Below are 21,702 nucleotides of genomic sequence, written 5' to 3' on the forward strand. Positions count from 1 at the left end.
AATACGAGCTAAGAAAAACGTCGTAAAAATAGAAAAGTACAGTGTACTTCAGTGTAAAAAGTATGGAAAAGTGCATGCAGGACATTATATGGTGTACCTAGGAATAATATTTTTATTATTAAAATGGTATGTGTCCACGGTGGCCGCGCGGCTTAAGCGTTGGACTATCATGCCGTGGGTCTCAGGTTCGAATCCTGGGTCTGGCAAGTACACATATTATTGTTTTTCAATTTGTGTGTGAGTCAGGGTATGGACCTAATAGGTAGAGCAAGTGGCTGACATCCATTTCTTTCTCGTAAAAAACAAAATCTGTTAATACAAACCTCTACTCTGTGGAGGCCCATATGATCCTATTAGGATCAGATAATATGGTCGGAAAAAAATGTGTATTGCGTAGTGCCAATAAATCCGCTAGATGGTGTTCGCAATTGGCATTAAAGTCGCCAGCGCATTTGAGACGCAGAGCAATAAAACCCTTTGATAGCGAACGAACTGCATACTTACCTGGCGTAGGGGACACCGCGATCACAAAGGCGGTTCCCCCAGGGCGAGGCTCTTCCATTGCACTCCGGTTGGGCTGACCCTTGCGATTATCCCTAATGCGGATAACTCGGGCGCGTAATTTTTGGTAGTCGGGACTGCGTACGCGCTGTCCCGGATGAACACATGTTTTACCTCGCGTCTTGATTGGTTGATTTAAAAGAGTCGATCAGGATCAGGATACATGAATACAACTAGGCGATATAAAGCTTAAAGCCCAAAATACCGATTTATTAGCTAAAATAAAGAAGTGACGCGGGAAATTTTTTTCTAATTAACTTAATTAGATTCAGATTAGAATATAAATACTAAATTAGGGATCAATTTATTCACAGTTGGCTCTATTTTATATTTTAACTTTGTCCGAAAACCATAACAAAAACGTTGTTGTGCCTCCTGTAAAATTTGATTTTATGTAGATTACGCCCTTATTCCTTTCCTAGATCGAAATATTTTCGGAAAGTATAATATTATTATTATAGTAAAGTTATCCGGGGAACAGTGTTGCCAACCGTACAATAATTATAGTATTTGTACTATAATTTTGGTCCGCGTACTATGTACGATATAATACTATAATTTTGAATATCAGAAAAAACATGTAAAAAGTACTAATATTTCGACATTTCCGTTCGATAAATTGGTGCAAAGTACTATAATTTCGCAATATAAGAAGATTTGGAGAACTTATAATAAATAAAAAATTGCTCGAAAAACGTAAAAAAATCCCTAATAAAATTTCTTGAATTCGTCGGTAAGCATTTTTGTTGGCAAGAAGTAGGTACCTAAATAAAAAGGGGCTATGAGAAACAAAAAATCTATACATTTTCAACAGATGACAACGCGTACTATATTTTTTCCCCAAATACTATAATTTTGGAGGCTTTGTACTATAATTCCACTTTTAAAAGATGGCAACACTGCCGGGGAATTAAACAGGTATCCAATAATTCTACATGCCTGACTATCAATATTTGAATAGATTGATGTTTCGGTATTGTTGAACTTTTTTTATAAAAATTGACAGCTAATAGCTAGAATAAAATTGCTGTTTCTAAAAATGCCAGATATGTCCTGGTACAAAAACTCGAATTTTCGAGATTATCATTGATTTCTCGAAAAAATTATGTTTCGAATTTTATGAAAAAATAAATCTTGAGGGTAAAATAGGAATCATCGGCTGCTCTTGTGGTGCAGTGCGTAGGCGCTAGCCTTCCATCCGGGCGCTCTGGGTTCAATGACACGTTCGAGGGCACAATATATTTATGTGATTTTTTCCAAAGCCTGAGTGTGTGATTGTTCAAATTACTAACAACCACCTTGTACGAAAAAACAAGGACATGGTTATGAATAATAAAAAAAAAAATCAAGACAACCTCTTATAACTATTGTAAGATTGCTTAATAAATATTGTTACAATCATTTTTCAGGGTACAGTGACTCTTTGGATGATCGTTTACGCTATTGAGGCATGGAATATGTGCGTCAAGATTCTTGAGTGGGCAATTTATCGATGGGCCGAGAATGTGAGTATCTACTAACGCGGTGTGCCAGGGCTCTAAATGGACCAGAGCGAACCGGAGCGCCGTTCCGGTTCAAAAAATTGGTAAAATTATCGCTCTGCGGAAAACATAATTTTACCGTTTGAGCTAGATAGGCCATATAACAAAAAAATTCAACACATTTATTTTTATAAAATACACATAAAATTTGATAACTACAGTTCGAACAGTCGAACTTGGTTATTACGATCACAGACATAGCGAGATCTCGAATGTAATGAGGAAACATTCGTTGACATTTTAGTTTATGATTTTCTCCATACATTTATTCACTTTTATTACAAACTACTTATCGGATATACCGAGCAAAAATATCGTCAAAAATTTTCTTAAAACTGTTAATGAGTCGATGGTTTAAAAACATTTTCGACCCTATGCAATAATATCCGATCGTAGACAAATGTCACCGGGATCGGATTACGTTTATGACACTAAGTGTGACACACTGTGACTAAGTACCTTATTGGTGTTTTCGCCGACAATATTATATGGTTGAAATTTCATGTAAAAAATCCAAGCTGAAGTCAATAGGTACCTATCAGCATTCATTACAATAAACAACTTCTTTTGTAGTTTATGAATGCCATGCTTGTTTCGGGGAAAAATTCTAATTGTGTATTTTTGTTTGAATTTGTTACTTTTTGTGTTATGTGACTGCTCATTTAAAAATACCTATTCTCCGAAATAACGAGTAATGCTTATAACGTGCGCCCTTTACAATATCTAGCCATTGCTTTTTACCCACCTCACTCAACACAGACCTCCCGCAAAGGTGTGTGCCACGGCGTGGTAAGCCTCCAGGGGATACATAGGGGTCAAAACCCAATATCTTGTGGTTTTGTCGCCGAGAGGCTAACGAACCTTCTTCTGTCCTCTGAGTGAGTAGGGAGGAATCACGGGAGTGAAGGGAGAAATGTTAATATTATATATGTGTTAAAGCAATTTCAATACAACACAATATGTACACTACTCCTCCAAGAAACTCTACTGCCTTACCTCAGGGATGTTGTGCCTCTTTCTACACAGTCTAGGTCTCTCGACCCTTCGGTTTCCATCTGATCTCTTAATCGGTTGATTGTCTTCCATCCTGCTTGGACTTGTAAACCGTTCGACATGTCCATGCGGAGGGGAAATACAGGATGCCAACCATATCCTCTGAGAATGTGCTCCGAAAGGGAAGAGATGCTTAAGTTAGTCCAACCAGCTGTAGGGCCCATCGGGCCGTCCGACTTGGTTGCTACAAAGGCCAATTATCTTGCTTTTAAAAAATTTACGGCGTCTTACTGCGGACTTGACGATCTCTTCACATAAGTTTTGCTGTCCGTATGATTAGCTTCGTTTGTTACATATACCTTAAATTCTTTTTATTTTTGTAATTTCCATGTGCTCTTCTCTCCCCGGCACTTTGCATTAAAGTAAATTCTTTAAACTCAGTTGGAGCCCACTTAGAGCGTAGAAACCTTAGTCTTGGGCATCTGCTCCCAGGACATTCTCAGTCATACATTAAATAGATGCTTCACATCGCCACTGTAGGGTCCCGTGATACGCTCGATTAAGACCCGAGTGTGGTGCGGGGCGGGTTTGGTATGGAGGGATTAACTTCAATGGTCTTCCATCTTTGAAGTATAGACTGCCCAAAAGAGTCGCCCGATATTCACATGCGAGAAGTAATAGGAATCACTACAATATTCAGTTGGTTATACATTCCTCACTATGTGCATGAGTTATTTAATACCAGCGGACCCCGCAGTCCCTTACCGCATATCGGGGACCCACTGGCTAACGTTGTCGACACCACCCCATGTCAGAACTCAAAATGGCAAAATGAAGCAATGTTTACAAGTTCGTTAGCAAGCGTGAAGCATCCGCCAACCTGATTTATTTCAGTGACATGAGGGTGAGGTGCTACTATTTATAAATTCATTGACGGTAAAAAAATACTAAAAATTGCCTTCATTCTACTCCAGTACCAACTGATTGCAAGCCATAGGCATCCAGTATTCATGATGACAACCTGCGAAAGAATTTTGACGGTGCTACTGGAAGACCCTTATTATCTCCATCAGACACTTTGCTGGGGTTTTGGCCTTACGATATTCATCATTACAGTAATCGATTCGGTCAAGTGTGAAGCCCGTTCACACATGGTGTTATGGTAAAATATTAATTTAAATTTCTTATATATGGCTTTTTAGGTCACCATATTATTGCTTTGGCGCATATTGGAACATTTTTTTATAAATTGCCCACCGTGAAGCAGGTGCCAGAATAATTGCCTCGCGTTGCACAGGTTCGAACCTGTGACTGATCCAGATTTTTGTTATTTGTTTTATTTTCAATCAATCCTCCTAAAAAACATTTAAATTGGGTACCTACCTCCACACTATTTTTTTTTTAGATAAACCATTAGATATACCCAGTGGCGGCTCGTGGATAAGATATATTTGGGGGTGCTGCAGTTGAATAAAAATAAATGTTTATTTATATTATATTTTACTATTAACATCAAAATTAAATACATATAAATAATTAAAATAAAGAACTTTGCATAAATTGCTTGCTATTAATATAATATCACATTTTTCTCAATTTGCTTGGAGGTGCTGCAGTTCGGCAGTGCATATGGATGAGCCGCCACTGGATATACCCCTATTTTAGAAACTATTCCAAGTCCTATTTTATCCTTAAAAAACAACCTTTGAATGTTGAGTGGTTGGAAATCAATATGGGCCAATAATTATGTATCTCATGTTATATTGTGTGGTTTCAGGGTACATCGGAGTCCGTGGCTTCACACGGAAATTGGAGCAAACGCTTATTATTTACATCGACCAATCAACTTGGCAATGGAAGATGGTCGTTCTCAGATTAAATATTTGCAGAGAAGTAAAAGTGCAGAATCTGCCAAGAAAATAAATTACATCAAAAAGAGATATCGTTCCCTCTCTTCCTGATGAGTAAAACAATTTTAAATCAAGATATTGTTTATTTTGATATTTTGTCAATTTTTTGATTAATAAAAAAGTACAAAAACCCACCTGCAGTTGTTTTAATACAGACTATAGTGGTTATATCATTTTTTTACGATAATTGTTGATTATGTCATTGTTTTATTTATCATTGATTCCAACCAGATGAGAAAATAAAATTCAAGCATTGTGATTGGTGATATAATTTAACTTTTCATGATTGGTTGTGAGCCTTTATAATTGTACTTCATGGCGAAAGGGAGAACATTGCAAACATCCAATGCCCTGCTTCCAATTAATGTATAGAACAAAAAGTCAGCCAGACTTGAAGACAAACCCCCGGATATAATATATAGCACAATATGTAGTACTACCTACTAGACAGCGGCCAATCACAACTATTACATGCTCATGATACTTATTGCAAAATCAAAATTTTATAGTTTATGAAGGGTGTGACACGTAATATGTAATGTATGTTCATACGATTTTTTTTTAATTTCTATTTTTCAATAATATTGGAGACTTCAGCTTGCACCACTTTTATTCGATCTGCTGTTATTATTATTTTTTTTAATCAATAATTTAGGATTAGAATGCTTTAAAAAAATGAATTACATAATAACACATTAATTTTTGTAGCACATTTATGCAGCATCATTTACTATTGTTAAAAAATAACACATTTTTAAAAAGATAGGTATTTATTTGCATTAAAATATAATAATATAAATAATATTATTCTCCTGCAAATATGTACAGCAATATTTTGAGATAAGTTATTCTTTTCCTCTTCTTTGTGGATTACTCATCGGTTTTACTTCTTTTTGCATTTGCGCTTCTTTCTAAATTCAACAGTGGGTTCTTTTGTCTGGCCTAAAGAAAAGAAAAATACATTATTATATCAATAATACAATAAAAAAAATCATTTTAGTTTTACTGCAATGGGAATAATATATGACTGTAAAGTTTGAAAAAGGAATTTAATAGTTGCATCATATATTTTTTACTGAGTACCCTGCCAAAAAATAATTGTAACTTTGTCATGGAATAATAAAATTACTGATGTAGTTTTGGGACACTGATGATAACAACACTCGAACGTCTGTAAATAATCTAACCACAAAAATATCTAATTTTCGGAATTACATAGTTTTGACTTACCAAACTGAATCACAATTAAACATAGTGCAATTGAGGTTATATATTAGTTTTAACGTGAGTTACCTCCATATTCCACGATTTATAGATAATCGCAAAAAACCATTAAGCACATTTAGGATTGCAAATAGAATATATTTTTTTTGGAGACATATTAGTTAACAATTAGAGAAGCCGAATAGCGGTAACAGATGTGGCTTGAAGTTTTTTTATCTTAAGATACAATTAATCTGACCAAGATATTTTTTGGTTTAGTGTGTTATGAACCAATCACAAAAAGCGTAAGACAATCTAATTTGTAGGTACCTGAATCGTAAGTTATTAGTTCAATACTATTTAAGATTGACGATTGCTCATGATGTCTGACGTGAAAGGGGGATTTTTCTCATATAATTAGAACCGGTTAAAATACGGGGGTAAAAATTATAGTTTCAGTGGTAATGGAGGCTCGAAAAATACATAAAAATATATATTTCGAAACTGCAAAATAATTGTAAGGCTTTTCAAATTGCATAATGCAAGCTATGTTTTGGCAACAAGCTATCTTAGAAAACAACGATTTTCTACCTTTATGAATTCAAAAATACAGTACAGTAATCGCTTGAACCCCGAAAACAGCATCCAAGTTATTCTGACTTATAAAAACCCTGTGTTATGTTATCAAAAATTAAGCAGTATCATTTTTCCAGAGCCCAAAGTGGACATGTTTTCAATGAAACGTTGAAAGTTGTTCAATCCTTTTTATTATTGAAGATATATTGTTTAATATGAATAATTTTTGGGTAACTCCCAAAAAAAGTTTCCCGTGCTCTGAATTAGAGCATCGATTTCGTCTGAGCTATAATATCATAAGTAGGTCTGATCTAAGTGCACACACCTTGTTTTTGAGAGCCCTACTGCTTCCAAAGGTATGCTTCGTCCTCTTTCGTTTAAGTGGATTTACTGACACTGGCTGTGCTGGCTTATTGTTGGCAATGCCTTTCACTTGTTTGAGAGCTTCAGGGATAATGTACTCCGGTACATCAGCCAAGTGTTGCTGAACTCGGACCGTGTGCAATGCTTTGTCATGTCGGAGAGCTTGTAATTCTTGGGGATTATCATCGAAGAAACCCTGAAAGTATAAAAAAACATTTAGAAGCAATTGAAAATACATTCATTCTAGGTACAATGATGGCGGAGGATTGGTTTTAACTTTTTGTTTACCCATTGGGTACATGGATCGAAGCAGTGATTAACAATAAGATGTGGATTTGGCCCAGTTCAAAACCCGTGGAACAAGAGGCTAGCTTTCTAACCTGTTACCTAATGGGTTTTACATAATTAGAAAAATCAAGTGTTTTATAACTAAAATTTCATAAGAATTCCACCCAATGAAGACTGCTTTAACATCATACAAGTGCACAGCACTCCTTGTATTTTTTTTTAAATCAACACTCAATGTGTGAAAATGCTATTAGGCGGTATACTGTCCTATACATTTGTTCAAAAAGTGTGCACCTCATAACATCGTCGGTCCCTATTAAAAAAGTCGGATCTGAAATTTTGTCATTTTCGGATTATTACGTAAAAGTTATTTAACCCGGCCGCCGCGTAAGTTTCAATATGAAAGGGGCCCTGTCTGCGGTATGATTTTTCTAAATGCTATGCTTCGCTGTATTATGATAAATACGGCAATTAAAAATAGCTGGTATAACTGTTATCATGCCTAGATACATAAGGTTCGAAGTGCCACACTAAAAAATAGAATCGATTGTTGAATTTAGCTGTGTTTACTTGAATAAAATCGTCCATAGTCCCTTGAACCGAAAAATTACACAGCCATGTTTGTGACGTAAAAACGGGTCATTTTGATTATGCGCCTATGAAAAGAAATAAATCACTGACACTAATTTTATTTTAGTCATGTTAGAAACACTTAAAAATGCCGTTAAAAATATTGAAAATAATAGCTTTTATTGTGTCGCATATTATTAAGTTTTATGGGTCGCGTAAAGTTGAGTCCACACTGGTTGAAATATTGTAATAATTTCTTTTGTTCTTTTTTGAGTGTAATTTGGATTTTTACTAGATTAAACTTTTCAGTTTTATTGAGCATTGTGTTATGTTAGTGATTGTTGTTTTTTATAAATATTTATTTTGTAAGATCTGCGTAATTTAAAAAAAAAAAATATTTGGCGTGAGGTTTTAAAATTTTATAAACATTAAATTGCATGCAAAGATAATATGTAATGTAGTTGAAAAGTCAATATTCCATGATTTATATTTTATATTACGTTGTGTACCCGTCCGTGTGTGTGTTTTTTTTATACTTACATTTATTTATATGTTTTATATATTCCTTCATAGTAATTCGTAATTTATTGGTAAAACTCGCAATCGTCCTAACTAAAATATAATAATATATTATATTTTTTCATTCCGTGTGGACGAATCTTTACCACATATTTACGACTTTCAATAATGAGCTCGATTTATGACTTTCAAACAATTGGGGTGACACATGACCATGAGTAATAAAAATAAATGACATAATCCAGAACACAAGTTCAAGTACATATTTAGAAATATTTCGACGACACATTGTTGTTTTCGGTTCGGTTTTTTGGTTGTCTTTTATTCCCGCAAACATGGTGTTGTAAAGATTGCGGTGAATATTCAACTTTACAAGGTAAATCACTCGGCGCACACTCAACTCGAATGAAAATATTTTGTATACCTAGTGCGCAGGTGCTCTAAAATACCGCGTAGATTTGAACTGATGCAATCGTACCGGCGAATCTCAATAGATCGAGAGGGTTCGAAAGATCGATGATTATGAAATTAAAACAACATATTTTTAAAAAAGTTATATAGGTGGAAGTAGGCGGATGGATCGGGCTATTTTTTAATAAAATTCTCAATGCCGCATGAAAAATATTTCTTGCGTTATCCACAGGTCAAGGTTTGCGTATCTGACTGCTATACGGTCGCCCATGTGTTACGTACTAGCCGTATCCTACTGGAATACGGTCGCCGGGAAAGGGTTAAACACTTTAAACATTTATACCACAATCACAGTTTTTTTTGTTTGTTTGAAAAATTTCGAGATATTCAAGTTAAAAATGACGGATCTACCGAGAGTGTCCGAATAACAATGTCGGTTCTTACCAACCGACATTGTTGGCTGGGCGTGGGTGAGCAAGATGCGTCGGATCTGACAGTTATAGCAGCAACAAGTTCACTGGACAGACGGATGTTTTTATAAACATTTAGAAAAGTTTCTATAACCTGTATTTTTATTCATTATGGCAAGCAATAGGTCACAAAATATTTGATGAAACATCTTTGATTGCTCGTACTGAAAAATAGCATTTTGCAGATCCGACTTTTATAATAGGGACCGACGACATCATTACTCTAGTTACAAAAAAAGCACAGAAAATTTAAGTATTAAACAGAAACAACACCGAATAATTAAATAAGGTAAGTAAGTATTCAGTGCACCCCTACTTAAGCATTTTTGGAAACCACCGGCTGCCACTAGCCACTATTGTTATATTCAAACTATTTGATACTATTGCACCAGTTAGACGGCAGCGACTTGCCTGTGCGGTGTTTGTGCAAAACGGAACACTTTTACAGCGTTTTTCACACGGGCTTCCCAATACAATCTGGTTTGCGCAGGCAAGCTCGCGGTAAAGCTTGAGCGTGTAGCCGGCGCATAAAGCTACATAGATAACTACATTATAGGTTAACGACTCACTTTAAGCTTTTTACAGTTGAGTAATTCAATTTTGATTTCCTTGAGTCGGGCTTCTCGCACGGCAATCCTCGTGACAGCTCTCCAAGCGTCTTTTGATCTGTACCTGAATCCCTCGACTTGTTCTAGACAAAACTCATATGCCCTGCAAAATAAAAGGTCAATAAAGATTATGGAAGAATTAAGCGGGGAATATATAAAATGATTCTATTGTGGAAAAGATTCAGAGAGAAGATTAAATCGACACAGCGTTGATCAGAACCAAATAAATTGGTTCTACCAATTCGGTTGTATTAGTGTCATCACTAAAGCCACAATGGATGCATATTCTAATATACATTTCATTTGATGAAACTGAGAATAGATCTATCATTTATATGCATACTTACTTTAATACATTTTCCATATTATATCCTTTTGATAAATGCCCTTCAACTTCAATCATTAAAGGTTTTTCTCTAATTGATACAAATGATAAAACAGTTCCCTGAAAAAATAACAAAATAACATTAAAGTTTCTTCATTCATAATTTACTTCAAAAACTACAATTTTCTGATGCATCTGAAAATGATGTATGTAGTAAGTACATATAATGATAATGACAGAATTGTATCTGTTTTCTATTCTTTGTTTAGTTCTCCAACTCAAGCAGTAGCAAAGGCTCCATACCAAGCAATTATTTAGCAATTACCTTTAAAATACCATTGACAAAGATTCAATAGTAAATATAATAAACTACATAATTTTGAAAACACTTTTGAAAAAATGTATTATTTATCTCTTATATCTTTATATCCAAACGCGTTATTCGACTCACTGCTTCATATTATGTGTACATCACGCTGCTACTCCACCGCTGATGCACTAATATAATATTCGTAAATAGTGTTATATATTATGTTACGCCGAATGTGCGAAATTGACTATTACATGACATGGGCAAAATTTTGCCTAATTCATGTGTTAGTCAAGCCCGTTGCCTTATTCATGAATTAGGTAAATTATCTGCCGAGTGCGTGAATTCGCCAGGGTATGAAATTCTTAAACTGTCAACATGACAGCAGAAAAAGTAAATTTAAGACAGATGGTTTTATTAGTTATAATTGGACATAATATAATATTATTATTATTAGGTTAGGTTTTGTAATTCTGAATTCATCTGAATGTCCATTTTGAGGTTAGCTAACAAGTGTCAACAAACTATCAAATCATACTATCACAAACATACAATCGACCATTGCACGATTGATACCCAAGCACAAATCAAATCGCGAAAATACCTTTTAATAAAATTCTTCCGTTATCATATTATAGTTCTAGATTTTTTTTGGGCATAGTAAATGGATATGAACGTCATTGTAGTTATTGATTGGTATATTTTTATAAATCAAAATCAATGACACTTGACACATTTGGTTAGTTGGATTAGTTGCAAAAAACGCCACCGGAGCACGACCATTTATTTTGACCAATGCATGAGCATTTGGTTTAGTTGCAGAAAACACCACCGTAGCGCTACTATCTAATTTGCCCAATGCATGAACTAGGCAGAAAAATTACTGCCGAATTCACGCACTTGGCAGATATTTTGCCTAATTCATGAATGAGGGAACGGGCTTGCATTTTTCATGATTTAGGCAAAATTTTGCCCATTTCATGTAATAGTCAATTTCGCACATTCAGCGTAACATATCCAATAGATAAAGTCTTTTTGAAAAAAGTAAGATGGTTATATTGGTTATAATCAACGTTCCCTTTAATTCTTCTATTGTGTGTGCGGATCATTAACGCATCTGAGCAGTGGCGACTAGGGCTGGTGTCACCCGGTGTGAAAATTTACACCCCCCCCACTCCTCTATATACAATTTTTCATTAAAACTTATATTTCTACTGCTTAACACTTTTACCGTTTAAAAAATATTGTAAGAACTGTGATGTTTTCACAATAAGGATTAATATGAGACTGTACTGACAATGTTTCTTGCCAGTTGAAACATGTCAAAGACTAAGAAATGTAGAGGACCCGGTACATAGGCTGTCATTGATTCGTACTTACCTTATTATATTTTATTATATTATCTATTATATTCGAATTATCGAGGTTATACTGTATAATTAAAACTGCAAAAATCGCCTTTACATACATGCAAAATAACACAATTTACAAAAATTGTATTTTCGTTGAAATTATGAAAACTTTTTTTGAATTGATTCAAGTGCCATACATTTTGTAAACTGTTTTTATGCTCCAATACAATTTTGCAACGGAAACGACGATAATATGAATTAGTCAGAGGCGAGACATTTTACAATTCGACCACTGCAGACGCATTTGCGTTGAATACAATGTTAATGAAATAAAATTTAAATATGTTTAATGCCATCAACTCACTTTATCATTTCCACGCGCTGTTCTTCCCGCTCTATGCACATAGGAGTTAACATCTGGCGGGAAATCAAAATTGATAACGTTCGACACGCACTTAAAGTCTATTCCTCGAGACACGCCAGATTCTTTGTCTTTTTTCCGCTTTGATGGCAACTGTTGTCCTTTCTGAAACAGATATTGGAACATCATGTTGTAAACCTCCTATATAGATACAGCCTAAATGTACGGAATTGAAGCCAAAAAACTGACCAATGATTTTCATATTGGTTGTAGAAAAGAAAAAGGACGTAACTCTCAGTTTTTTTCAAAATAGGTTTTATTGGATTGTACACGACTAAATACACGTTGCGTCCAAAGGATGTAAGATGCAAATGCTGATTTATTATCTAAATTTAGCTGACAATTATTTTTAAACATAAAATGAAGTGAAGTGGGAAAAACGACTTAACCAGCATTTTTGTTGGTGTTTCTTTAATTAACTCAATGATTAATATCAGTTTCGGGATATAAAAACCACATTATTAATTATCACGCACTTCACAGTTATGTACCTATGTCTATTTTGTATTTTAACTTTGACCGAACACAATAACAAAAACGTTTTCGTGCCTCCTGTAATATTTGATTTGTGTGAATTAAGTCCATTTTCCTTCCTATACTCGATATGAAATTAGCTAAACGTGACTTTGCATTGCAGGTTAATTTGCAGGGAACTTCACACTACTACTATGACATTTATTTGCCAATTTGCACGGCGTATAAAAATACAAATAAGTACTATACTTAATAAACAAAAAATAGCCACCACGGTACATACGGTATGTAAGGAAATCGAAATGGCAACCAAGTGATCTTAATATTTGTGAAGTTTACCAACTTAACCATGCGTCATGCGGTTGAAAAATAATTTCATATGTCATAACAGAAATAAAGTTAAAGACTCCTATTTATAGTCCAAATTCTTTGAATAGATCAGATTGATGTCGCTAAACTGGATTGGACATATTACTCAGTGCATGGTTAACTACTGGAAAAGTAGAGTGGTACATAAGGGATACTAAATGGAATTAAAGATTCAGTATTATATTATTGATATTTGGTTATTAAAACCTTTTTCTTCTTCTTTTCTGGTTCTTCGGGAGGCAGCAAACCTCCATCAGGCTTTTCAAGAGACTTCTCATCGGATGCGATAATTATTTGATACACATCTTTGTTGAACTGACTGACGGCCAAACATCTGACAGCGGCCGGTAATTCAGAATTTAAAACGCATGCCGGTATCTTGAACTGTTCTAAGTAAAGTTTGAGTCTGCAAGAAAAAATAAATTTAGTGTACCTATGCATCATTGATACCTCGCCCCTGTGGTTACTCCTTGCAGAGGGATGATGACAGCCACAAAATAGAAACACAACGAAGATACCTGGTACTACTTCTATAAATAGGTTAATTATTTTTTTAATTAGTCATGTATGACGAAGACTCAATAGCGAAAAAAATAACAGCTTCTACAAGGGGCTAATTTATATTTATTGCATTTCCCATATTATCTTTTCTTGTTGAATTTGGATTTAGTCAGGTTATTCATCTGCTCTCAAAGGTTCGTAACCGTCTTGATATCGAGAATAGAGGCGATCTTTGTTTGCGTTGACAAAATTGCAACCAGATATTTAAAAATCTTTTTAGTTTGCATCAGTCACTAGGATCGCGCTAAATAATGGATATCGTGAGCCTAATACTACAAGGTTCTAAGTCTTCGTCCTTGAGAAAACAAACCCAACAATGAAGTAGTATTCTAAACTGCCACATTGTTACTTTTGTTTTAACAAGGACAAACACTTAGAACCTTGTAGTTCTCCACTCGCGATATGTTAATTTATGACATTAAAAAAATATATTTACATTTGAGAATGTAACATTCTATAACGCAATTCGATAAGCATTTCATGTAACAACTACTAGTTTAAATTGTCGTAATTTAGTAAGATGCCCGTAGCTTAATTGGAAAATCATACTGGCGCGAATCCAGCAGGTATAGGTTCAAGTTCCATCAGGTGTCGTATTTTTTTCTACAAAATGACTTTTTCTAGTGTGTATTTGCATGAGATGTTTTCAAATTATGTATATTCAAAAACCCATTTATTAATCAAAATATAAACAGTTCAATTTTTGGGGGGCCACGGAAAAATATTACGACTCAAAAGGGGGCTATAGGTTGAGACATATTCCTCTAAATAACTAACTGTTACCAAGCGGACAAAAGTGAAGTATAAATTTTGTTATCGCTTAAAGAAAATAGCCACCGAAATACACAAACTTATTATAATCGCGTATCAGTGTATTGAGTAAAGACTGTCTGACGCATATTTTGAATCCCACATAGACAAAGATTGGGTTTTCCTTATCAATTCCAATATACACCTTTCAAGCTACCGGAATTAACTGTATACAATTATGGCGATTCTATGGACAGAGCACATACTAACATTGAAATCGCTTCACATCGAAAAAGTCATTCACTTACTTATAGCACCTGTCGACTGTTCTCACAAATATAATTGTCTTCCCTCTGACAAGATTGAGTTTAAGCAGGGCGTACAAAATGGCGGCTTTGTCATTTTCTTCCGCCATTAAATGGTAATGTTCCAATTGCGAGGACGGAGCCAGCTCAGGCTCTTCCAGTTTCAGGATCACCGGATTCCTCAAAATAATCTTTTTCAAATTCTGGACATCCTCGGAGAGAGTGGCTGATGCGAGGACGGCTTGATATACTTTGGGCATGAAACTGAAATGCATTAAAAGATATTATGAATGATTTATGAACCGATGTTTTACTGAATCAAATGACTTGTGTATTGTTTTCTAATTTGTCAATGATTGTGAAACGTTATGTCTAAATAGCACAAGACACACAATGGAAACGTCAATTCCATTTTTGAAGAATTGACGGAACCATAGGAATGTATGTAGTAGTAGAAGTGAAACAACACCCAGGCTTTGAGAAAATCAGATGAATATATTATAACCTCGCCGGGAATCGAACCAGAGCTCCTGGATGAATGGCCGGTGCCTTATGCAGCATATATTATATATTAGCAATTCCATGGCTTCAATCATCTTTCACCAACGTGAGACCTACACGGCTCTGTTTCGTTTACGTGTACACCTAGCTTTATTTTAATTTATCTTAAATTCTACAGGCGAAATTCGGTAGATAAAAATGTTTGTTTGATTCGTCAATATCTCAGTTAATTTGCATCGTGAGTGTGAAACCAAGACATGTGCAAAAGACATATTTTGGAGAAATTAGGCATAAAGCCCACCAAAAAAGCTTTGGTGCGCTCACTACTGAGTAGGCAGGCCCCCTCCAACCCGCGCATTACCCTTCACCTATGTAATAAGGGGCCCAAGCACAAAATAATTATTATTATCAGCGTTTCTCATAACAAAGCAATAAAAATATGATATTATTTCTCGGGGCTAGTAATTACGCAATAACTAAACAATGAGTTCTCTGTTATTAAATAATGGCTTCTCGGCATTCTATCGACGACGCTTCCAGAGCGTGATTTTGCTCGCCGTGTTCAATGAATGGACTACGTTGTATTTTCGTTAATTCGTCCGGCTGAAAAGCCACACAACGGTGACGCATAGGGCAGGCGGGCAAAATGCGCCGTCAAATCCAGTGTGCGCTGGCGTATTTGATTACGTTGTATTTTCGATGATTTACACGCCACTTGTGAAATTTTGCGCGAGAGCCCCACTCGCTCCGTTAAGTGGGTTTTACACCTTAGGATTTGAAGTCTTCATTTTATCAGGACAAATAGATTTTCTAAAATAAAACCATAATATTTGGTTTATATCTACATTATATTGCATGTTCTTTCAGTTACTTCACTTTTACATTATCAAGTTCACGACTTTTGCAGGTGTTTTGCATTTAATCTCGAAATTGAAAAATTTGCAGATATCTTGGTTTTACACTCATGGTGCGATTGTTTTTTTAAGCTCAGTCAAAGCACACTTGAGTGTGCCGCGACCCCAGTCTTGAATAATTACTCCAGACATCCTCAGTTATAAAAAATTGCTGATACTTCACGCTCAAACGTAAGGTCCTAAGATTGACCAAGTAAGATCGGGTGTGGTTTGGTACGGTATACTGCAGTCAATAACCAATTTAGTTATATAATATAAAAATAGTGACAGTATACCTCAGAAGCTCTTTGACTTCATCTTCATATCCGAAAGAAAACACAAGATCTGCTTCATCAATAATCAACATTTCGAGGCCAGCTTTTAAATTCAGGTGATTGGCTTTAATGTGTGCTAAGGCTTTTGACGGTGTCGCCACGACAATGTCTGGTTTCTCCATTAACAAAGGTTTCATCAGTTTGATATCGCCATCAATGGAGAGGTCAATATATCGAACTTCACGTGCGCACTTGAGGGTGAGATCGGCGACAGCTGATGAAATCTACAAAGATAAGGAAACGACAATTTAATTAAATCATAGCTGCATCAGATTTATAGTAGTCGGAACACTTGACTTGTAAAAAGCAATGCATTACAAGAGTCAATTCTTAACTATCTATTCAGGAAACAAAACAGGATTTATTCATAGAATGTCGGCCATCTTGACCAAATATCTGATAATAAATATCTTGGATAGGAACCGCCTTTTGTATTTTTTGAATTTATGACGTATTCCTTGACTAGTAGACAGGCTTCTTGTTGGTCTTAAACTTGTGACCACTTTTTAATTTTGCCATGCTTTGAGCGACCAAGACTTTTCATCCTTCTCGATCTTTCGTTTCTCTCAGGGCAGAATGAATGGTGCCCCCAGTCAGCTCTTTCACTTGATCGCTCCAGCACGCAGACGCTCTTCCTCTGCTTCGTCTTCCATGGAGGCCACCCAAAACCACCAGTCTCTCCAGGTTGTCCGGTCCGCGCCGAACAATATGTCCAAAAAAACTGCAGAATGCGTCTCAGACATATTGTCGAAAGCCGCTCCTTCATCTGCAGTCTCTGGATGATTGACTGGTTCGTCCTGTGTTCTGTCCAAGAAATACGAAGCATTTGGCGCCAACACCACATCTCAAAGGCATCAATTGCCTTCCATTCCCTTGCCTTCAAGGTCCACGACTCGACTCCGTATAAAAATATAGAGAAAACTACTGTTTGCACAAGCATCATTTTTGTGGCAATCGAAATTCCCCGATCCTTCCATATAGTGGTAAGACGTGTCATCGCATTTTTTGGAATCTGTGTGCGCCTTCTTATTTCCGCTTCACATCCGCCTTTTCCACTAATGGTCGATCCCAGATATACAAACTTGTCCACTGTTTCTAAGTTTTGGAGTGTACTTGACAGGTTTAACAATATTAAAATACAGTACCAACTCTCTCAGTAATCCGCCACCCCAAAAACCAGACATATGTCCAATTAGTGAAAGCGGCAGATTATAGTGCATACATACAAAATATGGTAAAAATAGTCAAAAAAAGTCATTATACGGGTGATTAACATATTAATTTAGGTCTGAGTTTAAACAAAAATTACATAAAAAATCTTTTAGTGATGCTTCACTATAAGATACGAGGGTGGGTCAATAATTCCTTAGAAAAAAGCATTAAAACAGGTTTTATTTTTGTATTTTTTTTTTATTTCTCAACATAATTTCCTTGGAGCTCAATACACTTGGTTAGACGTTTCTCAATTTTTTTTAAACCGTCAGAAAAATAAGTTTTCGGAAGGTCCTCAAAATAAGCATTTGTCCGATCGATGACTTCTTCATTTGAAAAAAAACGTTGTCCACTTAGCCATTTTTTTAAGTTTGGGAAAAGGAAAAAGTCACTGGGGGCTAAATCTGGCGAATACGGTGGGTGGTCGACCAATTCGAACTTCAATTCTTCAATTTTAGCCATTGATCGTAAACATGTGTGAACACGGGCATTGTCCTGATGAAAGAGATTTTTTTTCCTGTTTAAATGAGGCCGTTTTTCTTCAATTTTGTTTTTTAGCTGGTCCAATAAAGATGCATAATAATCCCCTGTTATTGTTTTTCCTTTTTCCAAATAGTCAACGAAAATAATTTCACGTGCATCCCAAAATACAGTAGCCATAACCTTACCAGCTGATTTTACGGTTTTCGCCTTCTTTGGACATGGTTTGCCTTCGCAATCCACTGCTTTGACTGTTCTTTCGTCTCGGGAGTATAGTGGTGTATTCATGTTTCATCTACAGTCACAAAGCGATGAAAAAATTCATCCAGATTGCGTTGCATGAGCGACAACAGGGCTTTAGAGGCCACCACCCTACTGCGTTTATTGTCGACTGTGAGCAAACGCGGCACACATCTTGCAAAAATATTTTTCATGCCCAATTTGTCATGTAAAATAGAAATGACGCTACCTTTTGAGATCCCTGTAACCTCAATTATCTCACTCAACTTTAATCTTCGGTCACTTAACACCATATCGTGGATTTTATTGATCATTTCTGGTGTAGTCACCTCTACAGGACGTCCTGAGCGTGGTTCATCCTTTGTTGATGTACGACCACGTTTAAATTCATTTAACCAGTTATAAATAGTTGCAAGTGAAGGAGCAGATATGCCGTGAACTAAATCCAACTCATTTTTTATTTCCTTTGCTGTTAACCCTTTTATATTAAAATGTTTAATAACAACTCTAAACTCAATTTTCTCCATTTTCTATTTTTCCATTTTCCACAAGCAATTTTTTTTTTTAAATGTACGAGAAACACACAACAACCCGACCAATCTGATTGAAACTTCGCAGCATACTGAATCTGTAGTGCCGCTGCATGAAAACAAACCGCTTGCAGTACTAGTCGCGCCACCTGTCGGCTTTTCTAAGGACTTATTGACCCACCCTCGTAACATAGACGTTGTCGTGCATTTAAGGTGAAACCAACGAACACATCCATCACAGCCAATGTTCTTTGATAAATCATCCTCAAAATCACTTTCTAATTCATCAGAACAATTTTGGAAAATCGCCTTTTTCGCGTTCCTTTTTTTATTTGTCTTCTCTTTTCCTCTTCCTTTCATCTTTTATGAATTGCTGTACTTTTGTCATCCTTCACTTTTTCTTCTATGATCTTCATCCACGCTTCCGAAGTAATGGCGCTCGGTGCTTTGATAATTCTATTTTTACTCCCAAATTGAGTAGGTTTGATGTAAAAAAGATGAGATTTTAATGTTAAATTGCTCACACTTGATGAACTGGTGCTTGCATTTGACGTACTCGTAGCAGCTATTGGAGATACTTGTGTAAATATATAGTAATTAATTAGAAAATAGCTTTGTCCGGTCATTCAATATTGAATTTTAGTCGCCGGACAGCAGGATCAAAATTATAAAATCGTGTCCGAAAACTAAAAATATTTACAATTCTATGTTTGTCCTTTTCTAACTTGTATAAAACCAAGCAAGCCTCGATGTGATACTGTACACACACAAATACTCAATGTCTCTTATAAATTCAGTGCCCGGACACTGCGTCCGACAACTAAAAAAAGATAAAATTCTGCACTTTAGTTGCCGGACACCAAATATTTAACTAAATTTAACAAAATACATTATTTTTATCATTGAATAATATACAAGAACATATTACTGAATAATATGAAACATCTTTGAAGTGAATAAATGAAATAATCATAGTTTTAACGTACTTTTTGAATTCTTCCTTCACTAATTATTTTTTGAGAAATCGAATATTTTTTTTGTTGAGTCAGCACTCGCACCACTACTAAGGTAATACTGTTGAATTAATTCTTTTTTGCATGACGAATATAATGTTATTGTTCAAGGAACAATACAGGCACAATATGTGAGTCATCCTTCATATGAAACTCCCATACTTTGCTTATTTTCGTTATATTTGTACAAAACTGTCCATATACTGAAGCTGTCCGGGGACTAATGCAGTTACCCTACTAGCAAATTACGGTTTTATTTACAATTAAAATCAAGGCTTTACTAAATTATACATATTTATAAACTAAGTTTATTAACTTAAATAATAATATAGTAAAAAACTTGAAACAAACAGTTGTTCACTGAGGCAGATATTCTTGAATAGCTTAGGATTCCCGGCTTTCCCTATGACCAAAAGCCTCATTTTGTGTGTCCCGGTTACATTGGAGCACAGCATAATTGTGAAGCGGTCCTTGGGAACTTTCCTCCTTGGTACATTACTTTCTTCGCGATGAACGTATGTTTTATGAAGGAGTTTCCAAAATAAACCAGTCTCATCTGCGTTGTACACTTGTACGCGGCGGACTACTGAATTTGACAATCGAATACTGGCGAATTATAGAGCTTGATTTTGTGTTTTCAACTAGTAAAAATAACGGCGGATTATAATAGTTGTCGAATAATTGAGCAGCGGATTACTGAGTGTACTGTACACTAATTTGGGGTGATTAAACACATTTGACAGTCCACGGTTTAGTAGGTACTTACTTGATTGCAGAGTTCTTTACTGGGAGCCAATATCAAAGCCTTTGTGGTTTGTTGGGTGTCATTCTGCTTGGAATTTAAAATTCTCTGTATCGTGGGAACTGTGAAAGCGGCGGTCTTTCCCGAGCCAGTCCTGGCACGCACCAACACATCTTTTCCTTCTAATAACAAAGGAATGGCACGTTCCTGAATCAAAGTCGGTGTCATCCATCCTAGTTTTGCAATTGCCTGCATAAAGATAAATATTACACACTATTTAAAGTACTCGTAGATATTATTTTCATAATTCATAACTTTATTATAGTGATAATACGTTATAACAGTTAAAAATCAATCTTTGTAAATAAATGCACGCGATCAAGTAACACGATCAAATGTTTTACATTGAAATAAGCTTTAGACTTGTATTAGCGGGATAACTCACTTTCAATATTCTGTCATCCAATTCCATCTCGTGGAAATTGGGGACTTTCTCTTCATTCGATTCCCCCATGTTGTAAATTTTATATTATTTACGTACTTTATTTCTGGTAGCTAATCATAACATAACCTAGCAAAGCTTCGCACGAGGGAAATGTGAGAAATGTCACACGTATATTGTCTATGAATGTCACTTCTTGAATCAACAATTCATAGACAATTTTTGAAGATTTCAGAATATTAGCTAATCTACTAATTATTTTGATGTAATGCAATATGTAAATAAATATACCTACTTAGTTGTAAAATATATTCTTTTTTAACTAATTAACTTTCAAGCAAAGAGATTGAAAGATCCAATCTCTTTGCTTTCAAGCTTTTTATTGAAAAACCATAGCTGCTGCAATGTATGTTTTTTAGTATGGCATTACTGAA

General features: G+C 35.4%; 1 protein-coding gene, 1 long non-coding RNA gene and 1 other non-coding gene across 3 annotated transcripts; 2 read left to right on the top strand and 1 right to left on the bottom strand.

Annotated features, from left to right (window-relative positions):
- The first annotated feature begins 496 nt into the window (after positions 1–496).
- Positions 497–658, top strand: LOC147073928 (U1 spliceosomal RNA). Its single transcript, XR_015070425.1, has one exon. It is a non-coding gene; the product is annotated as a U1 spliceosomal RNA (small nuclear RNA).
- On the top strand, positions 497–5,138 carry LOC147073927 (uncharacterized). Its single transcript, XR_015070405.1, has 4 exons — positions 497–1,479; positions 1,971–2,066; positions 4,070–4,257; positions 4,873–5,138. It is a non-coding gene; the product is annotated as an uncharacterized LOC147073927 (long non-coding RNA).
- A 618-nt stretch (positions 5,139–5,756) lies between these two features.
- Positions 5,757–21,425, bottom strand: Ddx56 (putative ATP-dependent RNA helicase DDX56). The gene is made up of 10 exons (XM_085944614.1): positions 21,272–21,425; positions 20,851–21,075; positions 16,571–16,833; positions 14,884–15,144; positions 13,472–13,670; positions 12,365–12,526; positions 10,361–10,458; positions 9,975–10,116; positions 7,110–7,343; positions 5,757–5,947 (listed from the first exon to the last, which is right to left on the bottom strand). Exons 1-10 carry the CDS (start codon positions 21,338–21,340, stop codon positions 5,876–5,878), a joined length of 1,725 nt encoding a protein of 574 aa, XP_085800740.1. The 5' UTR covers positions 21,341–21,425; the 3' UTR covers positions 5,757–5,875.
- Between the last annotated feature and the right edge of the window lie 277 nt (positions 21,426–21,702).

This window comes from Rhyacophila brunnea, unplaced genomic scaffold (genome assembly GCF_057557595.1).
Source record: "Rhyacophila brunnea isolate RB1 unplaced genomic scaffold, BYU_Rbru_1.0 scaffold_17, whole genome shotgun sequence".
Classification (NCBI taxonomy): domain Eukaryota; kingdom Metazoa; phylum Arthropoda; class Insecta; order Trichoptera; family Rhyacophilidae; genus Rhyacophila; species Rhyacophila brunnea.